We start from the raw sequence: 27300 nt of genomic DNA, 5'->3' as shown, positions 1-27300 counted from the left end.
TGGTTTTTCTCAAGATGATCCAAACCTAGACACACCTGGGTAGGGGAAATCTTAATCCCATGGCAGGCAGTGCCATCCTTGGGCTGGTGATCTGGGGTGTATAAGAAAGCAGGCCGAGCAAGCCATAAGGAACAAGGCAAGAGGCAGCACCCTCTGTGGACTCTTTCCAGTTTCTGCCTCCAGGCTCCTGCCCAGATTTCCCTCAGTGAGGCAGTGCGACTCAAGAGTTTTAAGCTGAAATAAATAAATCCTTTATCCCCCACCCCAGTTGCTCTCAGTCATGGTATTTTATCTTGTCACTAGAAACCCTCACTGAGCCAGACACAGGGGATGATGGGAGGCTGGGTCAGCATTTCCACAGTGGATTCAGGAACAGCCAAGGGTAAAACGGGAGGAGAGGAGCATGATGGGAGAGCAAAGGCACAGAGAGAAGGAGCACGGGACCTGCAGACTGACCACAGCAGCTCAGGCGGCCTTAGGAGGACGAGACACGGGAGACCAACCAGGCGTAAAAGTCTCCAACAGCGAGCTGTGCTGGCCTGCCGCACCTGCCTTGGGGAAATAGAGCCACGAGTGGTGGGGAACAGGGTCCTAGTGGAGCAGGTAGAGAAGTAACACCACAGAGGCGTCACTCGGACACAGTGGGACACACAGACAGAGAATTCTGGGAGTTCTTAGGAGGCAGCATTGCTGGAACTTCGGGGCTGACCTCTGGGCAGTGGGGGGAGTAAGAGAGCGAGGCAAATCCAGGAGAGGCCTTGTGGGTTAGGCTCGCTGCAAAGGTGTGTGGAGCACTGCACTAACAGTGATCCTGGGCACATGCTGAGGCGAGGTGCATGGGGCAGGCAGGAGGAGGGAATGGGATTTCATTCTAGCTGCCTTGGCCTGAGGCACACGGCACAGTTAGATGCTAGGGTGGAGAGGAAGGGTGTCCGGTACTAGGTGAGTGGGACTCAGAAGCCATTAAGGGAGAGGGGACTGAGGCATTAGGTTGCCGAGTGCTCCCATCCTCACGGGGGAGAAGACTGGTCCTCAGATTAGAAACGGCAGAGCAAACATAATGGAGAGAAAACTGAAGTCCCAACTAGGTGGGGGAGAGAGTCGGGTCCATTTAAATGATTTCAGGTCCTCTGGCTCAGACGAGTTCACCCCAAGCCTGCTACAAGAAATTGCAGATGTAATCTCAGAGACACGATGGGTAATCTTCAAGAAATTGTCGGGTGACGGTGGCAGAAGACAGAGGAAGGACAGCTGTTAGCACATTTGTGAGGAGGACAGACTGATGGGAGACGCAGACAGTTTACATCACCCATGGCACAGGCCCTAAGGACGCTTACTAGGACCACAGGAGTGAGCGCACACGGGTCAGGAAAGGGCAGGAGGATGGCCATGTGTTCATCTGGCCTGGTTGCTCACCCCCTGCCCCGCCCCATCTCCTGCCATACCTGGCCTGTGATACAGCCCTTGCTGAAATGGAGAAATCTAACGTCTCCACTCAACACGTGGACCCGAGTCCTCAGCACAGGCAGAAAACACAAAGCAGCATTTAGCTGAATGGTTGTCCTGAGCACCAGCAGGCCTGCCTCTCTCCATGGCTGCCTCTGCTCCATGGCTGCCTCTGCTCCATGGCTACTCCATGGCTGCCTCTGCTCCATGGCTGCCTCTGCTCCATGGCTGCCTCTGCTCCATGGCTGCCTCTGCTCCATGGCTGCCTCTGCTCCATGGCTGCCTCTGCTCCATGGCTGCCTCTGCTCCATGGCCAGCCTCTGCTCCATGGCTACTCCATGGCTGCCTCTGCTCCCTGTGCTGGTTCTTTCTTCCTACAGACTCAGACAAGAGCAGGGGAGAGTGACCAAGAGTAGGAAAGCACCATGAGGGGCAGGCACGGCTGCAGCATCCCACCCTCGGCAGACTGAGGGGCAGACGTGCACTGCTCCTGTAAGAGTCCTTCAGAGGCGCCTGCCCTCAGATCCCAGGGAGATAAGCATGGGGCGGGGGATGGGGAGCAGTGGACAGGACGGGAGGGGGACATAGAGTGGGCTAGGAGGAAGAAGATACAAGGGGAGGGGACAGGATGGGAGGGAGAGAGCATGAGAGAAGAGGACAGGAAGATACAGGACAGAGGGTGAAGATGGGCAGACAGGGGACTCTGTGAGGGATAGTATCAGAGACTTAAAACTTATAAAATCCCATGAGTCAAGTTCCTTTCTTAAAACAAAATGGATCAAGAGGAAACTCAAATCAAAGGACACTAAGAAGACTGTCTAGAACCAGGCTTCGTATTTGGGTCTTTTTTGTTTATATACACAGTTGTTTACTGAAGCTGAAAATGGCTTTTTTCCCACATCACCTCTGAACATCACCCCGAGTCTCTCATCTACACACACTAAGGCTTCTCATCCAGTCCTCCCCTCCCCTCCCTCTCATCCACTCCTCCCTGTCTCATCCAGTCCTCCCCTCCCTCTCATTCACTCCTCCCTGTCTCATCCAGTTCTCCCCACTCTCTCCACTCCTCCCCTCCCTCTCCTCCACTCCTCCCCCTCATCAGTCCTCCCCTCCCTCTCATCCACTCCTCCCTGTCTCATCCACTCCTCCCCCTCTCATCCACTCCTCCCCTCCCTCTCATCCAGTCCCGCCCCCCATCCAGTCTCCTCCCCTCCACACTGACTTCAGGTCTACTTTTAGTGTAGCTCCCCACTAAGAAATCCAAGTGGACAGTGGGTACCACTGCCTGCCTCCACTGTTTATAATGAATGGCGGGGTTTGTCTCCACAGCGGTCAGTGACTATGTGACTATGCGCATCTTTGCTCTTTAACTAACAAGTGCACCGAAGTCTTACCGTATTGAGCCAATCATGTATGGCTGTGCCAGCTGAACCACAATGGCGCCACTTCCCAGCTGGTGGCACGTGTAGCCCGAGTCCCAGTCATAATTCTTAGTGTCCCCATTCAGCAAGGCATTCCGGCTCCGACTGACGCCTTCAATCACACTGGCACAGTCAGCGATTGTTGCCACATTCTCCATGGGAGCTGTGAATCCAAAGCACAAGATCGGCCATTAGGATAAGAGGGGCCAAACACATCCTTTAGCACGCTCAGAACAGGACTGACTAATTAGCATCTCGAGTCAACAATAAAAAGGAACTAGAACATCGTGGTTATCTTCAGATAAGAGTTTCCATGCCAAACAGTTAAACAACAAAACCTGAACTTCAGGCTCTTACATCCAAACCATATGTAGCAATCCATTCTGAAGGATTTCGTTGTTCACATGATAACAGGATGTAGAAACGCGCTGCAAAGCCTGACTCGGTGAGAAACGATTCAGCAGTTCGGATGGGTTTTTCACATGTGTCTCTGGGGCCTTGCACATTCCACGCAGGTTTTCTGTCATTGGGCTCTGCCCTGACCAGCAACTGGGACCAATGAGCTACAGGCTCATACATGTCCAGTGGAAAACAGCAATTTAGACGCTGTAGAGCAGAACAGGGGTCCAGGACATGGACTTAGTGTCATTTCTGAACACACAGTTGGCTCCACTGTTTGCTATTTGGAGCATGGCCACACAGGGGTCTCTTCCTTTGTTCAGGAGCTGCTGGGTCCAGAAAAAAACAGCAGCGCGACTCTGAGTCTCTCTCTACTTCAAGTCCACAGCAACCCGCTCATTTATAAAAATCAAGAGCTCCCACAAAACGCTGGCTGTTCACTAGGATAGAGGCTCTCAAAACAGTAAAACATGTTGGAATAAAGACAGCGGCATGGGAAGCCCTGGGCCAGGAGGCTCACACACTCTCCTCCTGTAATTATTTTCAATGGACACATCCTCAGGAGACAGCTCGGTGTTCCTAGTTGTTTGTGCTGACTCCAGAGTACATCAGTTTCCATCTACACTGTACTTTATTGCCTCAACATTTTGTCCTATGGTGATGCGACATGATCAGGCATGGACATTGGGGACTGTCATAGGCCACAGTGAGCAGGGCACCGTGCTCACTGAGAAACCAGGCCAGGAGAGACATTCCCAGGTTGGCCTTATAGAAGCCAAGCACAGAACCAATGGACACATACCATGGGTGCACACACAGAGCTACACACAGTGTCCCCTAATCCTGCCCACACTTCTCCTCAGGAGAGACTTTCGTAGAAGTCCAATAGCCACATGGTAGCCACCCCTACCCCCCACCTCTTGGGAGTATGACATCAAAACATTGTTGCCACTCCTCATTCTCATTCCTAGTTTTTGGTCTAGATCAAAGCAAAGAGCCGAGGATGGCAGGAAGTGGGACGGAGAGGACAGGATCTGGGCCTGGAATCCGCTGGGGTCTGCCTCCTGTAAACCGCTATGGTGTACAGATGGTATGTATCACTTCAGACCTGTCTCCATCCTTAATATCCAAGCCAGGACATAACTCTGACTAACGTGACAACTGGAGGTGTAGAAAGTGGCCTTCCTGAGGGTGGGGAAGGCTGCTGTTTTCCCACTGCTGTGAGGCTGCAGTATTTAACCTTTTTAACCAAAGCCACACAGATCCCAAGTCATTTCCCTAAGAAAGCGAGGCATGAGCAGTCTCTGGGGCTTTATGTAGACAGAGAAGGGGACCTGTGGGGTCAGCAGGAGAGCTGCTATGTAAGTACCACCTTCTGTCCTTGGAACTTCTTTCATTGAAATGTGACCCAGGTACAGAAAGTCTGGTGACCCATGGTGAGGTATATTGAGTAACAATACAGACTACAGGGAGGCTCCAAAAGATGTAAAAGGTCCTTTATCTGTTTTTCATTTTCTTTCAGGTTAATATTTTTATTGTTTTAAAGCTATTTAAATTTTTTTCATACAATACATTTTGTTCATATTCTTTCTCCTCTCCCAAGTTAATCACATTCCAGGGCTGTGACAGGAAAGGTTTGTCCTGAGTGTCATTACTGGCTATACCAACATTTAGAGGTCACTTCTTACATTTCAGCAGAAAGTTCTTAGATAATTAATTCTTCTCCTAGAAATGCAAGCCCCAGCTTGCCTACCTGGCCTGACCAACACATAAGACCAAAATCCATTCTGCTGGGAAGAACTGGAGAGCGCTCCTACCTGGCTGCGACACAGGGACAGTGCACAGTGGCTCTCCCTGGGAATGGGCCATCCCCCTTTTAGAAGTTCATTACTGTCTTTCAGATGAGCCTGATACATTTATTAAAAACACCATCTGGATGGGACTCAGCTTTGTGCTATGTCTCCAGTCTTTCAGTCTCCTGCCTGATCCCACTGGAATTTCTGTCCCAATTTACGTCAGTTTGTTTACAAACCCAAGCTGCCAGAAGCCAGCATCTTGCGTCTGTCTCTGCCTGGGTCTCTGCCGCCGACCTCAGCTCCACTTCTATTACAGCAGCCTGTGCTAGGAGCAGGAGACAAGGGAAAGTGCCTGGGAAGAAATTACTTTTCCCCTCCATGCACACGGCAATTCTGCTCAGACAAATTTAATTTGCTGCTTCTGAATGCAAAAGTTGCATGTTAACAAAGTGTATACATTCTCAGTGTATGAAGAATGGAGCTCCTGGACTGTGTGGGCGGCAGGAAAAGCCATTTGTAACCAGTTCACAGCTCCCGATCTCACAGAGCACCAGGGGTGACCAACAGCCTGCCAATCACTATCTATCTACACTATCTATCTACACTATCTATCCATCCATCCATCCATCCATCCACCCACCCACCCACTTTCTGTCTGTCTGTCTGTCTGTCTGTCTGTCTGTCTGTCTGTCTGTCTGTCCGTCCGTCCGTCCGTCCGTCCATCCATCCATCCATCCATCCATCCATCCATCCATCCATCCATCCATCCATCCATCTATCTATCTATCTATCTATCTATCTATCTATCTATCTATCTATCTATCTATCATCTACCCACCCACCCACTCACCCACTTAGATTATCTATCTATCTATCTATCTATCTATCTATCTATCTATCTATCTATCTATCTACCCTACCCACCCACCCACCCACCCACCACCTACCCATTCACCACCCATCATATCTACCACCTACCCATTCACCTACCCACCATCTATATCTATCTTTAGGTTTTCAAGAGGGTTTCTCTGTGTAGCCCTGGCTCTTCTGAAACTTGTTCTGTAGACCAGACTGGTCTTGAACTCACAGAGATCCACCTGCCTCTGCTTTCCAAGTGCTAGGATTAAAGGCATGTTCCACCATCGCCCAGCATGCCAGTGACTTTAATTCAGTTGCAATATATTTCTTAACAGTCATTGTCAGCTCACTAGGACATGACTTGAGGGACACTGTACTTAACAGTAAGAATGACAATCTGTTATTTGGCTGTTTGCAGAGATAGTCTCCAGATATGGAAGAAAACTTGTTTTTTCATTTTTTTAAAGACTTAGTCATGTATTTTATGTACATGGGTGCTTAGTCTGATCCCATTATAGACAGTTGTAGGTGCTGGGAATTGAACTCAGGACCTCGGAAAGAGCAGCCAGTGCCCCTAACCCCTGAGCCATCTCTTTAGCCCTGAGAAAAAGCATTCCTGAGGCCGATTTCTGTCACATGAAATAGCATGTGGCTCTGACAGACAGACAGTTATCCCCAGGCCCTGCACTGTGGGGGCTTTACTTGCTGTTCTCCTGGTTATGAGATCACACAACTGCTTTCTAACAGGCCCCACTTACTCAGCAAACAAGTGCTTAATACCTCACAATAGATTTTTCTTGGAAGGTTTTCTAAGCCGAGTGCCAAGGTTTAGACACAAAGTATTTCCTGATTTAAAACACAAGGAAGGTTATTTTTAGCTCCTACCTATCCATCTCCCAGTCTCACTGCTGTTTGATTTTAAGGAGGCCAATAACCCTAGGCCCATCCCCAGGCTCATAAGAACTTGCTGCTGACTAGACAAGCTTCCAAGCCAACTGCAACGCACCCTTCGGCAGCATTCTTCTGAAGGAAGGCGTGTGACAGCTGCTTGGTCTTAACAGTGTAACAGCTGTAAACGAACAATAGCTAATTAGGGAACAAGACCATCTTTCCTAAAAACTATCAAAACACAGCACAAATGTGTTTCTCAAGTATGCGTGGAATTACACTGAGTCGTGGTTTTGTCTATGGCAAGAGAAATCACTATAACCATGTGTTATCTGAGGAAAAAGTCATTGATCCCAAGTGGCGTGTGATCCATTGCCAAAGCTTCTTACCAGGTTTCTCAGGGACAAGGATCCCACCTCCCCAGACATATAAACACAACCCAGAAAAATCCAGGGAGAAGCACTAACTTCCTAGTACCTGCAGAGTAGCCTCGGGCCCCTACCCAGCCCCCGTTCTCCTTTCTTCTTGGTTTTCCTCTCTTTTGGTGAGTGCCAACCCAAACATTCTGATCTCCTGTGCCAGTTCCCATCCTCACACTGCTATAGCCTTCACACCAGCACATCTGTCCACACTACACCCCACACACTGCACTTCACACCAGCACATCTGTCCACACTACACCCCACACCTGCACTTCACATCAGCACATCTGTCCACACTACACCCCACACACTGCACTTCACATCAGCACATCTGTCCACACTACACCCCACACACTTCACTTCACACCAGCACATCTGTCCACACTATACCCCCACACACTGCACTTCACACCACCACATCTGTCCACACTACACCCACCACACACTGCACTTCACACCAGCACATCTGTCCACACTACACCCCACACACTGCGCTTCACACCAGCACATCTGTCCACACTACACCCCACATTGCACTTCACACCACATCTGTACACCCCACACCCCACATACTGTACTTCACACCACCACATCTGTCCACACTACACCCCACACTGCACTTCACACCACATCTGTCCACACTACACCCATCACACTGCACTTCACACCAGCACATCTGTCCACACTACACCCCACACTACACTTCACACCAGCACATCTGTCCACACTGCATCACACACACTGCACTTCACACCACCACATCTGTCCACACTACACCCCACACTGCACTTCACACCACATCTGTACACCCCACACCCCCACACTGTACTTCACACCACCACATCTGTCCACACTACACCCCCACACTCCACCTCACACCACACATCTGTCCACACACACCCCCCACCACTGCGCGACCACCACATCTGTCCACACTACACCCCACACACTGCACTTCACACCACCACATCTGTCCACACTATACCCATCACACTGCACTTCACACCACATCTGTCCACACTACACCCATCACACTGCACTTCACACCACATCTGTCCATACTACACCCCACACGCTGTACTTCACACCCCCACATCTGTCCACACTATACCCCACACACTGCACTTCACACCACATCTGTCCACACCACACCCCACACACTGCACCTCACACCACCACATCTGTCCACACTACACCCCACACACTGCACTTCACACCACCACATCTGTCCACACTACACCCATCACACACTGTACTTTCACAATCATGATGGGCTCCATCCTGCCCAGCACAAGAGAGTCAAGAGCTCTCCAGTCTTCAAATGTGCTGAAGTCCTAGCTCTGAATGCTGCAGATCTGGAAGATAAGAACTCAGAGACGATATCTGGGCTAAGGACAGTGGACCTCAAATATACATGTTGACAGAGACCATCAATTCACTGTCCTCACACTGAAGCCTTTGAGAGCAAATACTTTGCTAACCTGCCATACCATCAACTCTTCTGGAGTTTGAATGCTGGAGATTATAGCTGATAAATTTTGCAAAAAACTTCAAGAATCAAGCACGAAATATTAAGTGGCAATGACCACTGCAACATGGTCTAGGAAGGGCACACCCTGTAGGCGAGCCTTGAAACCCTGGACGAAGGTTATTTCCAGCTGTAAGAGACAGCCAGGCATCTAGCCCTGTGTCTGAACTCAGGCAATGTCTCGAGGCAGGGACACAATCCCCAGAGAAAGAGACTCCGCACTGAGAGGTTATTCGTACCGCTGGTCTGGAGAAACTACTCAGCACACAGCAGTCACTGAAACTGCTTCTGCAAGTTCTGGAAACCTCAAAGATGAGAGAAGCTGCACAGCTGTGGGTTCCTGCTGTGGGTTCCTGCTGTGGGTTCCTGCTGTGGGTGTGCTGTTAGACAGTGCAGGGATTATTTTCCTTATGTTCTGAAAGATACTAAAACCAATGAATGTCCTTGTTTCATGTTTCTGGATTAAGCAGCTTGCAGATCACAATTTTGTGACCTGAGAGTAGAGATGCCCTGTCAGGGTTGGGGAGTAGCTTTTTACCCTCCCCAGAGAACAAGAACATGCAAAAATCTCAGAAAAGCCCCCCAGATGTGGAAGTTTAATGCTCCTCTTGGGAAGTTATTATTATGTTTAACTACCCTTTAATAACCTGGTAGTTTGTCTCTAAGCTGGAGACCACATCTGGTTCTGAATTCAACAAATTTAAGTTACATTGGCTCTAGGATCAGAAATAACCCTTGAGTCTTAAAATGTGAGAATGTTTCCTTAAATAGCATCAATGACTATATAATATTTAAGCTTTCACTAAAAGTGGTAGCAATGGTGAAGTATTCAAACATTACATGGACTCCTGACATTACAGAAGTCTCTCTGTATCTGCGCGAGGATGCTGTTCAAACTCCAGGCCAGCTTCCTGTATAGCCCTTGAGGCCTAGAGAGAAGGCTGATGGTAACAGTGGGTTCTCAGAGGCTGTAGCCACATTGGCCCTGAGTGGACCAGCAAAGGGATCTCAGGAGAGCACAACTGGCCTGAGGAGCAAGCATGTGGGTCAAGGAGGGAGTGCTGTTGACCACAGGGCTCTTTCATTAAGCCCTAGGTCATGGTCAAGGGAACAGCTGTCTCTCACGTTTTCAGCCCAGGCACTACCAGAGCCCTGGAGCTGAGGTTATGGTGCCATGGGTGGGAGCTCACTGGGACCATGGGCAATGTGGCTACCCAGCCTCCAGGCTGGCCTAGTGCATGCTGGGACAGCTGTGCTCACACAGCAGAAATGTTAGAGGTACCAGAAAATGCCATGCTGACCCCAGAGTTTACATGGCCTCCTGGAGCCATGGTTAATCCACACAGAGGAAATACATGATGCTATGGCTTGTGGAAATCTACAGTGCGATGTTAAGAAAGCTTCTCTAAGATGGAATAAAACTTACCTTCCGCTGCTTTTGTTACGTTAGTAGCCTACAGTCAATGCTCTAGAGTATACAAAATAAATACAGCATTTTAAAACGACATTCTAATCCTTTCACATGTTGGGAAGTTCTTGGTTCTGCACTCTAACCCTCATGCCCTCAGGCCACCATACTTCAGGCCTGAGGGAGAAATGGCAATGCCCCCCACCCCTCCTGCCCTGACACCCCACCCCTCAGCTATAGACACCCCCCAAAAAAAACTAACAGTGATTGTGAGTCCAATTTTCTAAGCAATCTTAGGGAAGCCATTTAACCATGTCTGACTCACTTCCCTACTGTGTGAATGAGGAGGGCCATCCCTTTTCCTGTTGTGTAGCAAGGAGATCCGTCCCTCTTTCTCCCCACCTTCTGGACACAAGCCACTCAGTCAGATGAGTTTGAGTTTGAGTTTCAAATGAGCTCTTGATGTCGTCCTTCCCCAGTAACCAAGAGCCAGGTCTCCCCCAAGGAATGATGGGTAGGCCTGAGACTTCAAGTCTGAGAATCACGTGAGGAGATCTGAGTGCTCAGGAGTCCCCGCCTTGTGATTGTAAATGGATTGGGTAAAGGAAGGAAGAGCCAATAACAATTCTACTGACCTGCAAAAAACTATTAGCACCTGCTAGTGTAATATGCAGCCGGCAGTTTCAGAATAACCGAGAAAGCAGTTCCTTCTGGTCGATATTTGCTGGGGACAGCAATTTCTGACCTACTGAATCAGATCAAGATCATCTGAGTCATTAGAGCAAAGAGATGTCTTTGTGCTAACAGTCGAGGGCAGAGCAGTCTCTTTTCGTTAAACAAAAGCTTCTGACCATAGCTGCCTTGCAGGCTGGTTCTGCTTTAAGGTTCCAAGAGCTATCAAAACGCAAGGAGTAAATCAAAACTCATTTAAAAAACAAATCACAGCTGTAAGTGGGCTTATACTTTATCAGCAAGACTCTGAGCGAGCGACAAATGCCAGGTGGCTGTCCCACTCTTCCTGGGAGAAACAGGCGGGAGAAGAGAGGAGCAGAAAGGGAGAGGGGAGGAAAGGAAAGGTCCCTCAAGTATTTAGATGGTCTTCAAATGTTCACCATTTCCTTGGGGTGTGCTCGCTGCCAAGCTGACAGATGTTGCAGGAAACCTGTACTGTTCTGAAGAAAGGCTAACCTTTCCAAAGTGGAAGGAGGCGGGAGGAAGCCCACGGCTTGGAGAAGAGATGACATTAAACTGGCCAGGAAAGCACCCGTGGCGTGCTGGATCTGCAAGGTGCTGTGGTAGCCCTGCCACAGAGGACTGGCCTGGGAGACGACAGCTCATCCTCCTGCCACTTGCCTTGCTCAGAGTGCAAATTGGTTTTTCACCTCAGTATTAGAATGACCAAGGCAGTCCACGGGCTGCCTATAATGGTTTCAAACCATCATGATCTAAGTGACAAGTTACACAGCATTCCCCTGGGGAGTCCTAGATAGTCCACTTGCCTCTCCCCAAGACTCACGTCCACGTGCCTTTCTGTTCATTCTTCCTGTCGAACTTCATATATAACACACACACGTGTGTGTGTATTTTTTTTTTCTTTCTTTTTTTTCGGAGCTGGGGACCGAACCCAGGGCCTTGCGGTTGCTAGGCAAGTGCTCGTGTGTGTATTTGTATGTGTACACATATACATACACACAGACAGACACGCATGTGCAAGCATGAGGGAGCAGGTTTTTCAGAGCAGACTTCACAATGGGGTACAAACTTGCATGGCTCTTCTGTGGACTAGATCCTTGACGTTTCATGAAGAAAGTCACCCAGTGGAGGGCTGAGGAGGCTGAGGACTAATTTACGATTTGAAGTGGGCTTTGCCAAGCCTCGCCCATTCCAACCGAGCAGCAGCGAGCAGCACATGCTAGCTCTGTGGAGTCTGCTCAGTGCTCGCCCAGTGTCCACATGGTAGACCTGGCTGACCACGGCGCCTCCGTCCTCGTCCTGCAAAGGATGCCCCTCTTCTCTAGCTCTAGGCTCCAAGCCTCCTGCTCCAACCGCACAGGTTCTTGATCATCAGCGAGGCTGTTCATCATTTCCCTGTGCCCTAGTTTCACCCGATGTTTTGTCTGTTTCGCTGAGGGGTGACTCACCCTGTGTCTTCTCGTGGAAGGCAGGCAGATTAACTAATCTATCCATTTAGAGATTAACGGTAATGGGACACAAGGCAAATTATACCTCCGGCCTGAAAAACCTGCAATTGCGGAACCATTTCAGAGAAGAACACCTCCATTTATACCAATTATCTTGTTTATCAAAGACAATGGACTGCCGGCTGCAGGCAGAGAGGTTCAACGTGTGCGGGGAGGAATAATAGGGCCTCGGGAACCTGGAGGCTGATAGCCATTTGCCACTTCACTTGGGGAGGTGATGCTCACGCCGACTGTTGTATAACTTTCCCACATTCACTTGGAAATGTCAAAAGCAGGCAGTTAATTGTTTATTAGACAAAATGTCACATATGTAAAACACTCAGATCCGAAATTATTACAGTTGATCTTCCACAGAAATCCTGCCTTTCAGCTTTACGGCTTGTTTGTCAGTCTGGAGCTCGGTTTAATTGCCATTATGTAGGCTGCGTGTGCCAGGCAGCTACTGTCTGAAGAATAATATTCTCTGCATGCGCTGTGTCTTCAGCCAGTTGAAAAATAAAAATAACATGATATGAAAATTACTATTATGGTTTAAAGTAATATGTCCTCGGAAGAGTGGGAGAAGCTGGAAGAGCAGTGCCATGAATTCCGATCATGTTCTGGCCGAGACTGAGTCCAGAGACTAATGATGCAAATCCAGACTGAATGGCTGACGTAGGCAGACTGTGAATACACTGCCCTGCTTTCTCAGCCGCTCCGTGTGGCACTACTGTCACCTCTCGCCCCTGACCTCCGAGTGGCAGAGTCATCTACCTTCAGGAGTCAAGTCTCAGTGCCTGGCACATGTACACCGCCCAGAGCAGCTTCTGGACGGCGCACTATTCCAATCTTGCCAAACTCACCCTCTGCAGGCTTGTTATGTGTAAGCTAAAAGGGCTCAGTCTCCCTCCGGAGCTATACGAATCAGAAATACGGGAGCAGAAGGACTCTAGAGAGAAGGAAGTGGAAGGAGGAAATACCAGCAGCATGCTCCTAATGAAGGCCTGTCCAGGGAACAGGAGGGCGTCTCCCTGCCCTATGTATCTGTCACAATGTATCTATCAGAACTCTTCTGGCTAAGATGACGGAGACAACAGGTGCCGACTCCCATGCAGCTGCTGTGCAGCTGTTGGTTGGGTAGGCACAGAAGGAAAAACACCTGTACACTGTTCTGATCTTAACTCCCAGCAGGGTCAACTCAGTGCCCTGACCTGCGGGACTGTCAGGAGGGTGAAAAGATGCGACGTAAGGTATTAGCTGTCCAGCACTCAGTGGGACTATACAGAGACTCATGGCTGCAAGATCCCAGCCATGAGAATACCGGGCGCCACAGTCATGTGTAGATCTTAACGTACAGGGTAAGAAAAGTGCAAACTGGATGATTCACAGCCCAGAACAGCTCTTAAAATCAGAACACACCCTGTGACTGTTAGCCTCATTATTATAAAAACAAAACAAAACAAAACAAAACAAAACAAAACAAAACAAAAACCATGTGCATGTTAAGGAAATAGTTTACCACCCTAGAGCTATGGTTATAAAGAGGAGGGCCCAAGAGTAGGGTTCAGGGAAGAACTAAAAAAAAGAGAAGGCCCCGCCTACGGCCTATACTTTATGATCTGAAGTTTGTAATCAATGGAGCTCTGACTTCAGGATTCTTACAAGGAACAGAACAACCCTCCCAACAGTGGCAAGATAAGGCTTTTCCTTTCCCCTTTGTTCTAGATGAGGAGTGTAAGGCTCAGAGACCTCTATTTTATGAGATAACTTTATTGATGGAGTCAGTTCTCATCAGTTACAAATGCATTCAATTCCAGACAAGTCTTGCCTATTATATAAAAACTCAACCACAGAGTGGAAATGGGATTTGGTTGATCTGGTCCTCAGAATGAAAGACATCATTCCATCCGGATGGATCCTTCCTTCCTTCCTCCCTTTCTTTTGTCTAACTGTCAAGAATCCAGGCACTATTAGAGCAATATGTGCGCACTCAGACAGACAGACAGACAGACACACACACACACACACACACACACACACATGTGCACACAACCCCACAGTCCCTTCTATTAAAGACAATATGAAGAAATATATAGTTACAGATGAAAACTATTCTAAGAGGAGGATTCTGGATCTCTGACCATCAAAGGAGCTACTTAGTCCAGTGCTTACCCCAGCAGCACATACACAGGAACTGGGACAAACAGATCTGCCTGGCCCCTGCACAAGGACGACATGCAAATTCAACAGTGCTCCCTATTTTTTCTGTCCAAGTTATATTTGGTTTCAATTTTTACTAAATACTATATATAACCAAAATATTATTTTTTAGAAAGAAAGAAATCAAGGAAGCATGACACAGACCAGGAGGAGAGAGGCAGGAGGGCTTCCCTAGAGGAGGGACAGAGAAAACTCAGGTTACTACGACAGCCTGAGTGAAAGGGCCAGGCATGGTGAGGTGAGGGAAGGAAGGGGGAGCATAAAGAAGGTCCCTGGGAGGACGGAAAGGGCAAAGGCCCTGTGGTCTCTCAATGAGAAGAGACAACCAGGAGGGGAGCTACCCCAGCCTAGGCAAGTGTACTGGAGGCAGACAACGCCGACCATGGCGAGGAGGCTAAACATCCTGTGGGCAGCGCAGGCTAGACTGAGTCCAGGTGCGTGAGAGGCTAACTCTCTGACATGAACTAGAGAGGACATGGGGAGGGCCAGACACTGGGGAGGAGAGGAGGGCCATCTTGCCTTTTGGTGGCAGCAACGTGACAAGGGTGCGGAGCTGTCATTTTGAATAGTATCACTATGAAAGTTAATCCTATAACATAAAACGTCTCTGAGCATGGGTATTTTATGAGCCCCCACTGCTCCCCGAAGTCTCACTGTGGGGTGCTTCCTATTCTTGATAACAGGCATCTACTGAACATCGATTCCTCAGAGCAGCACCCAGGGACGTCTGAAGAGGCTCCCAGGCGACTGAATCACGTCGGAAGGGAGGGAAGGGCTTCAAGGCTCTCGAGCTCTCACTCGACACCAAAGACCATCACCACAGCTGAGCAGCAGCCGTCCTGTCCGGGCCACGGTTAGGGGACAGACATGCGGCCCCTCTGTACTGTGGGCCCACTGCAGGAAACATTTCTGAACGAAGGTCTCCATCAATTCACATTTGCTATTTTACGGACTCATTTCTGGAAGACGCCAATGCGAGCATGCTAACACCTTCTGCATTTTCACATCTCGCCTGCGTCTCTCACTTTTACACTCTGCTTTATTATCATTTTAGTTGATTTCATCACAGCTTCATGGAAAACAACTTCACTGACGACCGTCTCCTGTCATTATGGGGGCAGAATTGCAGTCAAGGCCCGCTTGAGCACTAGGCAGTTTTTATGATAATTTTACCACAGGTAATGGTATGATTTTTAAGTACATTCTCTCTTGTAGCACTGTACCGATTCCTGTCCTTAGAAAGATAAGTATCTAATGCAGCTGTAAAAGAAACATACCCATCTCCACGATATTAATGAGCTAATAAATCCAAAGCGATTGCTGCGTCCCTGCCTGCCTCCCCTAACAGGTTCCCATTTCCACGTCACTGCTCCGTCTTACACAGCCAGTGACCCACCCTCACCCCGAAGCGCAGGATGCGCACTGGTGTGGAGACCCCTCCCAAAACACCGACTGCAGCAAGCAATCTGCTTCCGCTGCAGCCAGGTCCAAAGTCTCCTGCGGCCCACAAGAGCTCGGCCTGCCGTGCATGTCAGTAAATACGTGATCTGCGGAGCCCAACTCCGGGAATCTCTGCTTGCCAGTCCCCTCTCCCATTTCCAGCATGTTGCCTAACACACAGACATCACCAGCAAACACTGCATGACCCAGGCTGAACATATAAAGTTTAATGGGCTTTGGAATATCAGCAGTAGCCCGTGATACCAGCACCAACAAGGTAGGAAAGCTCTGTGCTCCCCCCCCCCCCACAGTCCTTCCTCACCCATCCTCACCCAGTCTAGACTTGTGCACAGGCGCCAGCACACAGTAGCTGTTCTCCTGCATCCCACAGAGTGCAACCAGGCTCCTCAGTAGTCAGTTCATTCTGTAGGGCCACACTGCGGGCGACTCACAGAGTGCAATTCTAACTGAACAGGCTACACAACTGAGACTTCTGAGAAACCAGCCCTGTCAACCTTGACTCTGAGACACAAGCACGAGGAGCAGCATCCGTGGAAACGGCTGTGTACTGATGTGTCGGGCAGAAGGAGGTGGACCCCTGGAGCTCGCTGAGTAGCGGACCAGGTCAGACTGATGAGCTCAAGGCTGGGAAGAGAACCTGCCTCAAACAGTAAGGCGAGGAAGCAGTCCTCGCCACCCACACCGACATATGGCCTAGGACCTATGCAGCAGCTGCACAGCCTCACTCCAAATTCAAGCCATGCACAGACACACAGACCCATCTATCTATCTCCACCCATTTACATACAATGTTTCACAGCCACCGAAAACACTTTATAGAATGACACAGGAGCCCACCGTCTAGAACTGTGCTTTCATCTGTAAACTCTTCAGTTCTGTGAGCTTGTGCGCCCCAGAATTATACCTGGAGCTTCCTTTCACATAGGCCTTTAAAGGCAGCACCAAGGTAAAATGGAGGGCCTTGTCACATACGGCCAGTGTCCTTATAAGGAAGGAAGAGCTGCTGCAGCAGTGACCAGACAGATGAAAGGCCAATAAAGGACAGAGGGAAAGAGGGCCAACTCCATCCTAAGAAGAGGGCTGTCTAGAGAAAGGGAGTCTGCCAACGCTGCGATAGGAGCTTCCAGCCTGCAGAACTGTGAGGAACTGTGGTTCCGGTCCTATAGTCCACCCTCCCACTCTATGGTATTTTTAAGGCTGTCTTAACAAATGAATAGATGTATATGTAAAGAGTTATATATTACCTTTAATTTAAAAATACCAGTTTCTGGCTATAACGTGTGTCTCTTCCCTCTATTTTACATTACACCGTGGGTATATTCCCACACTGTGGGTGACACTATAGAAATTCTGACACATGTGTCATAATCTATTCCACTGTGTCCTTAATGTGGGCCGATATGGAACCCTTCCCCTTACCATAGGCTCTAAAAACTTTTACAGAGGAAACGTTTCTAAGCACTTCCTTGGGATAAATTACTAGAAGTGGAAATAATAGGTCAGGGTCGTACTGGCTAAGATGATGTCAATTTGACACTACCCACAAGTCATTTTGGAAAAGAGACTCTCAGTTGAGAAAATGCCTCCATAATATTGGTCTATAGGCAGGTCTGCACCACATTTAGGGGTTGTGGGCCCAGCCTGTTTTGGTTGTGCCATCCTGGAGCTGGTGGTCCTGGGTTCTACAAGAAGTCAGGCAGAGCTAGCTGTGAGGAGCAAGCCCTTAAGCAACACTCTTCCCTGGCCTCTGCATCAGCCAGCCCCTGCCTCCAGGTTCCTGCCTCTGTGTGAGTTCCTGCTCTGACTTCCTTTAATGATGGCCTCTGATAGAGAACTGTAAGCCAAAATAAACCCACACCTCCCCAGGGTGCTTTTGGTCAGTGTTTCACCACAATCAGAAATTGGCTATAGTTCACAGAGTACTGCTGTGACAGACCCGGACGTACTGTTTCAGGGGAGGACTGCGGAGTGTTGACAATGTTGGGGGGAAACCCAATGAGGGCTGGGAACTTGCTGAGCCGTGGTGAGAAGGTAATGCTGAGAGCTGTGCAGCTGATGGAGGCCTGGCTTGAGAGTCCTTACAGACATCACTGGGGCCATTTGATTTTTTGAACTAAGAATCCATGGTTCTGGCCAGCTGGAGCTGAAGCATTGGCTGTGATTAAGAACCAGATCCACTAAGGCAAACCCTTTGCTTTATTAGGACAATTGATGATATTTGGCCAGAGCAGAGAAATTGGCAGTGATAAAGCAGCATTATTAAGGATCACAAGTCTGAGGGAATTTCTCTTCAGGGTCAGCACATAGAAGCTGAGGTCCAGAGAGAGCTTAGGCCACTTGGCAGCCACACTTGGTAGTGTGCATATCACCCAGACGTCCTGGTTTTAAAGGCACGAAGGGGTCATGGAGAGTAGCTGAGGCCTCAGCTATAGTATTAGAGGCCCCAGGATTGCAGAAACCATGGAGAGCAGCTTAGATTTTGCCCCATGCAGCAGGGGCAGAGGCCCCAGAGAGAGCCCAGGAGAGGCTATTAATAAATGTATGGCCCAGTTGCAGCAGAAGATCCCAACATTTTGGAGATCTTAGTACCTTGGGACAAGGACAGCAGCAGCTGTAGGCTGCGGCCAGCCTGACAGTCATGGGCAAGCCATGGAGTGAGAGCTGGAGAAACAGAGCTGCCTCACGGCTCCTTAGGGCCCAGGGGATGTGGTAGCCCCCAGATGTCAAGCCCTGAGCCTTTTACACTGCTGAACTTTGGTTGTACTTTGATTTAATTATAACTGTGCCCTGGTTCTTCCCTGAAGAATAAGGACATAATTTAACTTCTGCTTCAATTTTAAGGAAAATCATAGTTAAGAAATTTTGGAATTTTACAGAGATTTTGAAATTTTAGAAAGACTTTGGATATTTTAAAGATATTAAACTTTTATAAAATGTTTGAATTTTTAAAGACTATGGAGCTTTTAAAAGTTGGAACATTTTATATTGTAATACTAATACAGCATCTTGGGGATAACAAGAAAGGAAAGGTTATGGTTTAGTAAGTGGAGTGTTTGCATGTCAAGTGGACAAGAGGCTATTTGAGGCTGGCTAGTTCTTATCAAACTGACACAACCTGTGTCTGTCACCTTAGAAGAAGGGATCTTAATTGAGATGATATCTCTGTAGGACTGGCCTGTAGGCAAGTCTGCGGGCGTTTTCTTGACTAGTGATTGCTGTGAGAGACTCAGCTCCATGTCTGGGCAGGTGACCCTGGAAGGAATAAGAAAGCAAGCTGTCTGGGAAGCACAGTAGAGCTGGCCCTGATGGAGGGGCTGTGGATGAGCCAGCCCAGAGGGCAAGAGCAAGGGAGAGCTAGCTGTGAGGTGGCATGGACGCAGGGTGATGTCCTCCCCTCCATGCCACCTGCAGTAGTCAGGAGAGCTGGCCAAGCCCCTTGCTGGCCACCCCTGACAGGGCGGCACAGTGAAGAAGGCTCTGGATGCAGAAGAGCTGACCACATCTCCCACTAATGGGGTTAGCATTGGGTTAGCATTGGGCAGCTTTAACTGGGCAGTGGTGGAGTCCCTGGTGGTGTGGATACTGGAGAGCCTGCAGGCTGAGCAGCTCAGCTAGCACCCAGGCCAGATCTAGGGCTTTGAGTTGGCCCACCCCAATCTACAGCATCCTAAACTGTTGGGCCGTGTGAAAGGGCTCCTCCTGATCTAAAGCTGCAGGATCTCCATGACACAGAGCAACAACAGAAGTCCTGGTGAGGACCCAGTGTCACAGAAGCCAGAGGCCTTGAAGCAGACCAATGACTCAATGCAATGAACACTGGCAAGTGAAGATGTGTGGAGAGAGGAATACACTGTGGGACACTGTGACGCACTATAGCTCCCACGATGAGATGTTGTCTAGGCTTTGCTTTGTTTGTGTATTTTATTTGGGGTAAGGTTGCAAAAGTAGAAGAAGGTGGGTAAAAGAGGAGGGGGAGATGAGCAGGATTGGGGTGCATGATGTGAAACTCCCAAAGAATCAATAAAAATTAGGGAGAAGGAAGGAAGGAAGGGAGGAAAAGGGGAGGGAGGAAGGAAGGAAGGAAGGAAGGAAGGAAGGAGGAAGCTGGCTGAGCGAGCCATGGCGAGTACACCACTAGGTTCCTGTCTTGAGCTCCTTCCCTGACTTCTCTCACTGCTGGAGCGTAACCTAAGAGCTGCAAGAGAGAAATAAACCCTTTCTTTCCCAAGAGGCGTTTGGTCACGGATTCTTTATCACAGCAATGGGAACCCTAAGACAAGGGTCTATGGAAAGACATCATGGACACTACCGCACTGTTCAGGAAGATCTGACGGGGCATCTCAGCAGCACAGCCCTGCGCCTCCGTCTCCGCAGCCTCCCAAGCGCCTCACGGGATAACGCCTCTGACAAGACACTAGAGCCAGCCTTGACAAGCTCATTTTCAAAATCATTGAAAACGAAAATTTGAAAGAATAGCCTAAGAGTCTTAGAGAAAAGAGTAACCACGAGTGCAGATGTTCGATATGCTCATAATACAGAAAAGCTATGACGGATCTGTAAGCCATGACACATGCTTTTCTTCCAATGAAAGCAAAGACTGAATAATATATAAAGAATTTCAAGATAAGTAGTCATATGTTTTAGAATTCAATCTCTACCCGAAACCAAACACAATGAAACATTAAATGGGTTAAGATGGAAATACCAAATTCACATGCACCCCAAGAATGGCAGCCCTTACAGCTGACCTCCGACCTCTTCCGTAGCATGCCATGTGTTTTTCTATTGAGTCGGGCAGAGGAGGGCTGCGTGCTATCAAGTGAATGACAAGATCTAGAAGTAAGAAAGCAAATGACTGACAGACATGACTGATACAAAACCCCAAACTTCGGTACAACAAAGACAGCGTAAAGAGCTCACTCAAAGCCTAGGAGATATTTCATTATATTTCAAAAGCGCAGAATAAGTGTCCATAACGCGTAAAGTCCTAGAAAAGTGGACTAGTCAAAGAGCGTATGAAAGGGAAATTCATTTAGGAAGAGAAGTGGGGGCTGGAGCGATGGCGCAGTGGTTAAGAGCACTTGCTGCTCTTGCAGAGGACGTGGGTTTGAGCCATAGGAGCTGTAACTGGCAACTCCCAGCTGTCCGGGACTCAAGTTCCAGGTGACCTCATGTCCTCTACTCAAGTATACAAACCCACATTCACACACAAACATTTATTCCTAATTATTAAAATTTAGATGTTTAAGGGATCAAGAAACACAAAGGATATTCAATTCAATCACCAGAATAAACCAAAGTTAAAACAGAAATTTTATTTACTGAATGCACTTCTATACTGCTATAATGAAACTGTGAATTAATAATGTATTGTAAGATGTCATACAGGTAAGGGCTGCCGGTACAGGATAGAATGAGGCCTGTCATTGGATGAGAAGGAAGAATGGGAGGGAGAAAAGTTTGAGGGAAGGGGAGGAGACTGGAACGGAGAGGAAGAAGAGACAGGAGGAAACAGAGAGAACATGGAGGCTGACGTTAAGATTCCACGCTGTACTTTTACAGGTTGTTATGAATGTTCTTAAGGGATGGATGTGTACAGGGCTTTGTATGTTCAGGTAGGCAATTGTATCTTCTCAATTGGATCAGAGGTTATTGTGGTGTGTGTTCTTTCTTGTAGCGATTTCAGTGTAAGAGAGTGTGAGGCGGCTAGAGACACTGGGCGGCCGTGGAATCGGGATGTGTGCTTCTGGCAAGATGTCTAGCAGATACCTTGGGGCACTGCGGTGCCGGATCTAGTGGGAGAAAAAGACAGCCCTCATTTTATAATTTTACAACAGATGGCCCCAATGGATGGGTAGAGAGATTGCTGCCAGGCTCAGAGAGAGGCCTTCGGCAGTGTGATATGAGATGGAGCAAAGCGGGTGAGAGGCTTTGCTGACTGAAATTAAGATATCTATCCGATATCTTAGGGCACTGCGGTGCTGGACCTAGCGGGGTAAAAGAAAACCTTTTTATAATTTTACAATCTATAATTATATGAGTTAAAGTAGTACCAAGTGGTGCTATGGTTTATCAATACAAATAAAATAATTAAATTAAATCAGTTACTGTCTCTTTTATTTCAAATATTTTAACTTTTGGTAGCGAACAGATTTGAAATCTCCTCTTTGCAATTTGGAGTTTATAATCACTATCCTCCCATGCTGGGCAACAGGGAAACCTGCTCTTTCTGCCTGAGACTTTCTACCCCTTGGCAACCACCTCCTCGCCCTCCCGCCCCAGCGTCTGTGGCCGCCATTCTACCCTGCCTCTGTGTATCCACAGGTGAGTGACACATGTCTGCCTTCTCTGTGCCCACCTTGCTCTGCCCAACATGATCTCCAGTTCCAGCCGTGCTGCCACATGACGGGATGTGCGTCCCTCAGCATCTGACTGTGATCTAGCACATGTGTGCACCCCGTCTTCACAGGAGCTGCAGGAGTCTCTGAAAGCGACTTAAAACCTTGAGTAAATCCTCAGAAGGGAGGCTGCATTGGAAGGTGACTTGGTTTTGACAGGATGTCCGTGGTTTGATAGGACTTCTGTGGTTCTCATGGTGACTTGGTTTTGACAGGATGTCTGTGGTTCTCATGGTGACTTGGTTTTGACAGGATGTCCGTGGTTCTCATGGTGACTTGGTTTTGACTCTGTGGTTCTCATGGTGACTTGGTTTTGACAGGATGTCTGTGGTTCTCATGGTGACTTGGTTTTGACAGGATGTCTGTGGTTCTCATGGTGACTTGGTTTTGACAGGATGTCTGTGGTTCTTATGGTCACTTGGTTTTGACAGGATGTCTGTGGTTTCCATTACTGCTTATTCACATTCCTACTGGTAAGGGGGGTGGGGTCCCCTTCTCCACACCCTTATCAACAGTCATTCTTTTATCGTTGGCAGCAGCTATCCTGACGGGTAAGACAGGTCACTGGCTGTATTTCCTCTGTGAGCTGTCCTTTTGGGATGCTGGCATACAATTTTTAATTGCTTGGGTTTTCTTTTCTTCTTGCTTTTGAGTTGCCTGAGCTCCCCTTCGTACATTCTGGGCACAAGCCCCACCAGGTCTATGGCCTACAAATACTTCCTTCCCATCTCAAGGTCGTCTCTAACTTGTGGCTGACTCTGATGGGCGGAAGCTTCTTAGTGCCATGTAGCTTCATTTGTCTCTCGTTTGTCTTGTACTCACTTTGGGGTTAGAAAACAAACAAACCAGCATTGTCCAAACCAATGCACAGTCTCTCTTCCTAGGCTCTGCTGCCCCGATGTTTTCTCTGCTGGCTTTAGTCTCTGATCTTACGCTTAATCCTTAGTTCCTCCCGTTGAGTTGTGTGTCCGGATGTGGTAAGGGTTCACTTTCATTCTGATCATGTGGGTATGTGGTTTTCCCAACCCCATCTACTAAAGAGACTCTGCCTTTTACATTTCATACACTTGGCATGGCGGTCAATAAACCAAAACTCCCTTCCCATGCAGAGGGACAATGGCATCCAAAGAGTGCTAATGACCAGGGAACTATTATCAGACCTTCCTCACACATGCTATCCCCCTTCATCACCCAAAGACCCATGATACAAAACAGAGACCCAGAAATAAAAGGAAAGAGCGAGATCGGTGCTCCCCGTGGTGCTCCCCAGGTTCTTTCCTGATCTGATGCTCCCCATGATGCTCCCCAGGTTCTTTCCTGATCTGATGCTCCCTGTGGTGCTCCCAGGTTCTTTCCTGTCATGACAGCACAGGTGGAGAGCGCTGAGCGAGTCCGCAGCAATGAACGAAACAAGAGCACTCCTTTCTCGGCGGTGTACACTTGACAATGAAATTAAAAGCCAACGGTCTGTACATGTGTGGGTTCCTGTCCAGGTTCTTTATTCTTTACACGTGAGTATGTTTCTTTCCTCCCTGCCTCTCTCATCCATGACTGCCTCACTTAGCTACAAGTCTGCTCCTGCGTTGACAGCACGCACCCTTTAGTCTGCAGTGTTAACTTTAACATACGATGCTAAGGTCCTCATTCATTCGTTTTCTTTTCTTACTTCAGTGTCGGATCTAACAACCTGTTAACCTTATGTAAAACCTTAGGTGTATGTTAACACAGGGGTCACCAGATTGTACCTACCATCTACAGCAGTTTCCCTACTTGGCTGTAGCCCACACAGCTCATGCCCTCACCAGTGGATCTGGAAAACGCTATGATTTAGGACTTCCTTGTGTTCTGTGGCATATAACCACTCCCACACAGAAACACGTTACTAGGGCATAGAGTGACCCACTGGGAGCAGATCTGCCGAGAAGTGAATGACACGCTGAGGACTGAGATTCACCCGAGCATTTTACCTCCTTTCTACTCCATAAGGCCTAGCCTGGTCCATGTCTGGCAAGGCCTCTTCTACCCCGTCCCCTCAGCTGGGCTGTTTAGCTCACCTGCTGACACCTCCCCATACACAACTTGCTTCAGCCTGTCCTCTGCTTTAGGCACTCTCCTCAAATAGCATGCGTGATCCTCCCTGTGACAGACTCTGAATAAACGTCTGCTTAATGCCAAGTAGTTTACAGAAGCTCCATCAGTTAAGTTTCACTGACAGAACTAGCCTTCATATCAAGTTTGAGGAATTGGATCTGAGAAGGAACAGCCCCACCCCTGCCACAATGGGAACTCACTGGCAAGGTCCTAGGAAACCATCTTGCCTGATAGTTACTCTCCTCTCCATATGCTAATGAACTTCCCCAAGCCCAGATCTATGTTTCTGTGGCAGAGGACATTTTTTTAAATGAGTGTTTTTATTTTATTTATATTACACTGTTGCTGTCCTCAGACACACCAGAAGAGGACATAGGATCCCATTACAGATGGTTGTGAGCCACCATGTGGTTGCTGGGAATTGAACTCAGGACCTTGGGAAGAGCAATCAGTACTCTTAACCTCTGAGCCATCTCTCCAGCCCCCAGGACATGTTTTTCTAAGCAAAGTTACAAAGCATACCAGTTATGATACATCATAGTATAATGGGTACAAAGACTCTGATGTGACCTGATTTCCAACCGTTTGCTTTTCCTGAAGCACCATTACAGTCCCTTTAGGAGAGAGTCACAATCATAGCCCACCTACTCCCCTTCCTGCACTCTGCTCCTTAGCGGGAATAGTGCTACCTATTTTGTTATGCTTCATAACACGTATTTAGTTCAAGATCTATGCTAAACACCATTCTTCACAAAGCACCATCTGACCAGCAAAGACAATACATTGAGGGCCCCTCTAATGACCACTGAACACTCACCCTTCCCCACACTGTCCTCTAAGCTGTGCATTTCCACCATGTCGCCGTGCCTACCCACTCTGACTCAGGTGGCAGGCTTCTTGTAGACGCCTGGCAGCTCTCGGATGCCCTTATCAGCCTGGCTTCTGGCTCTGCCAACAGAAGAGGCTGGTGATAAACTGAAGAGAAGAAGCTTGTTTCTCGGGGTGCTAAGAGCAGTCGATGAGCACCCCTGTTTACAGATCACAGTCCGGGGCAGTAGCAGGGAGGCACAGTATCCCACGGCTTCAGCAGGAGGCCTATGCTTTTGGCTGGCTCCGACTTCGACTGCTAACTAGGAATCACAACAGAAAGCCACCGGTCTTCCTGGCCCTGTAGACGAGACATGTCCTGGGCTCAAGCTAATGAGATCTTTCCTTCCATGATTTAAACGGTTTAAAGAAGCCTGAACGTCGAACCTGGCTCTATGCTCTGGTTAGCATAGCTCATGGAGCATGAAGAACATGAAGGACGAGGAAGGAGGTGAATTTCTGACAGCACACATCTTTCAAAGCTCCACAAGACCTTAAGGCGGAGACTAGATTCTCATACCACTGAATACCGTCCAAACAGCAGCTAGTGCTTACTGCTCTCCCAGGCCTTCTAAGAGCTAGTCTATTCATCTAGAAGACTCATAAGAGAAAGCTATTTAAAAAAGAAAAAAGAAATGCAAATGGCCCTTAAGCATATAAAAAGAAGCTCAATTTCCCTCCTAGGAGAACTACAGCTAAACTGCAGTGAGGTCTATCTCTTACCTGAACTATGAGACCCCACAAGTGTGGGAGCCCCCTCCATTGGCACAGCTGTGGGAGCTCGGTCCATTGTAAACTGTGAGAGTCTGTAGAGTGTCTATCTTCTCTACAAAGGTGAGCGCCAACTATTTAACAAAACTCTGAGTGTATTGGATTGTGAAAGCCCTCTTGTACAAATCTGTCCCAAAAGTATATTGGCAAAAATGGGAAAAGATTAATGTCCAAGGTGATCAAACCACTTGTAGTAGCAAGGCTGGAAATGATACAGAGCGTCACCAGAGACCCCACCGCACTGACGCCACTCATCTACACAGAGCACCACGGAGCTATAAAAAGAAGTGAACAGTATGCTTCCACGTCTCAGCTCTGCCGTGAGTGCTAAGTCCTGTGGACTGAAGTTCCCAGAACAAAAAGCTGCACGCATATTAAAGACTCTACAAGGATGACTGACTGATGAGAACTTCCTAATGTGGGGAGTCGAAATGGAGGGCCAGAGCAAACTACACCTGGGGCAGTCTCTGCTCCCTTTCTAGTCATCCATCGCCTGCCCCTGTCTCTAACACAGCATCCTATCAATGTGTCAGCACTCACTAGCATTCACCAACACCAAGGCTAAGCAGGCCGCCAGGGAGCACCTGACGCCTACTGCAGAGTTCGCAGGCTCTGCTGCTCCCACCGTCCTCACCAATGCATCTGGCAAACACTAGGACTTCCTTTTGTCCCGTGGCTGAAGGAAGTTCAGGCAAGCGTGTGTGTGCTGGAACATTTTACCAGGGACGCAGTCACTCACCCCGGGCTCTGAATAAATGGTCTTACTCCGTTTCAGCTGAGAGCTGAAGTATGGGCCCAGGGAAGATTCCCTTCTCACTCAAAATGCTGCCCTGCCCTTGTCCCACCTGTCTGTACTGCCTTCTTCAGTGGGCAATGAAAGGTCTTCGGGGGTGACCCGAAGTCTTTGAGTCTGACTGGCTGCTGGCCATGCTCTTACTGTGTTCAGTGCACTTGATCAACACATTCCTTCACCAGCATCATCCCTTTGCCTGCTTCCCCAGTGTCCTGTGCTGGGGAACCTGGGTCTTTTTAGTTTAGAAATCCTATGGCCACCTGAAAATAAAGACTCCACAGGGTGGAGGACACAGGGGAAACTCCTCGGGACACGCAATCGCTTCACTGAAAACCTACAACAACATATTC

General features: G+C 48.5%; 1 protein-coding gene across 1 annotated transcript in view; it reads right to left on the bottom strand.

The window, feature by feature from the left end:
- Btbd9 (BTB domain containing 9) overlaps positions 1–27300 on the bottom strand; it is a 352754-nt gene that overhangs the window by 82791 nt on the left and 242663 nt on the right. The window contains exon 8 of the mRNA XM_032888537.1: positions 2841–3030. Coding sequence (XP_032744428.1) covers positions 2841–3030 — 190 coding nt within the window. The remainder of the gene's footprint in view (positions 1–2840; positions 3031–27300) is intronic.

The sequence above is a fragment of the Rattus rattus genome, chromosome 18, assembly GCF_011064425.1.
Source record: "Rattus rattus isolate New Zealand chromosome 18, Rrattus_CSIRO_v1, whole genome shotgun sequence".
NCBI classification, from domain to species: Eukaryota; Metazoa; Chordata; class Mammalia; order Rodentia; family Muridae; genus Rattus; species Rattus rattus.
This window is presented reverse-complemented; position numbering and strand designations above follow the sequence as displayed.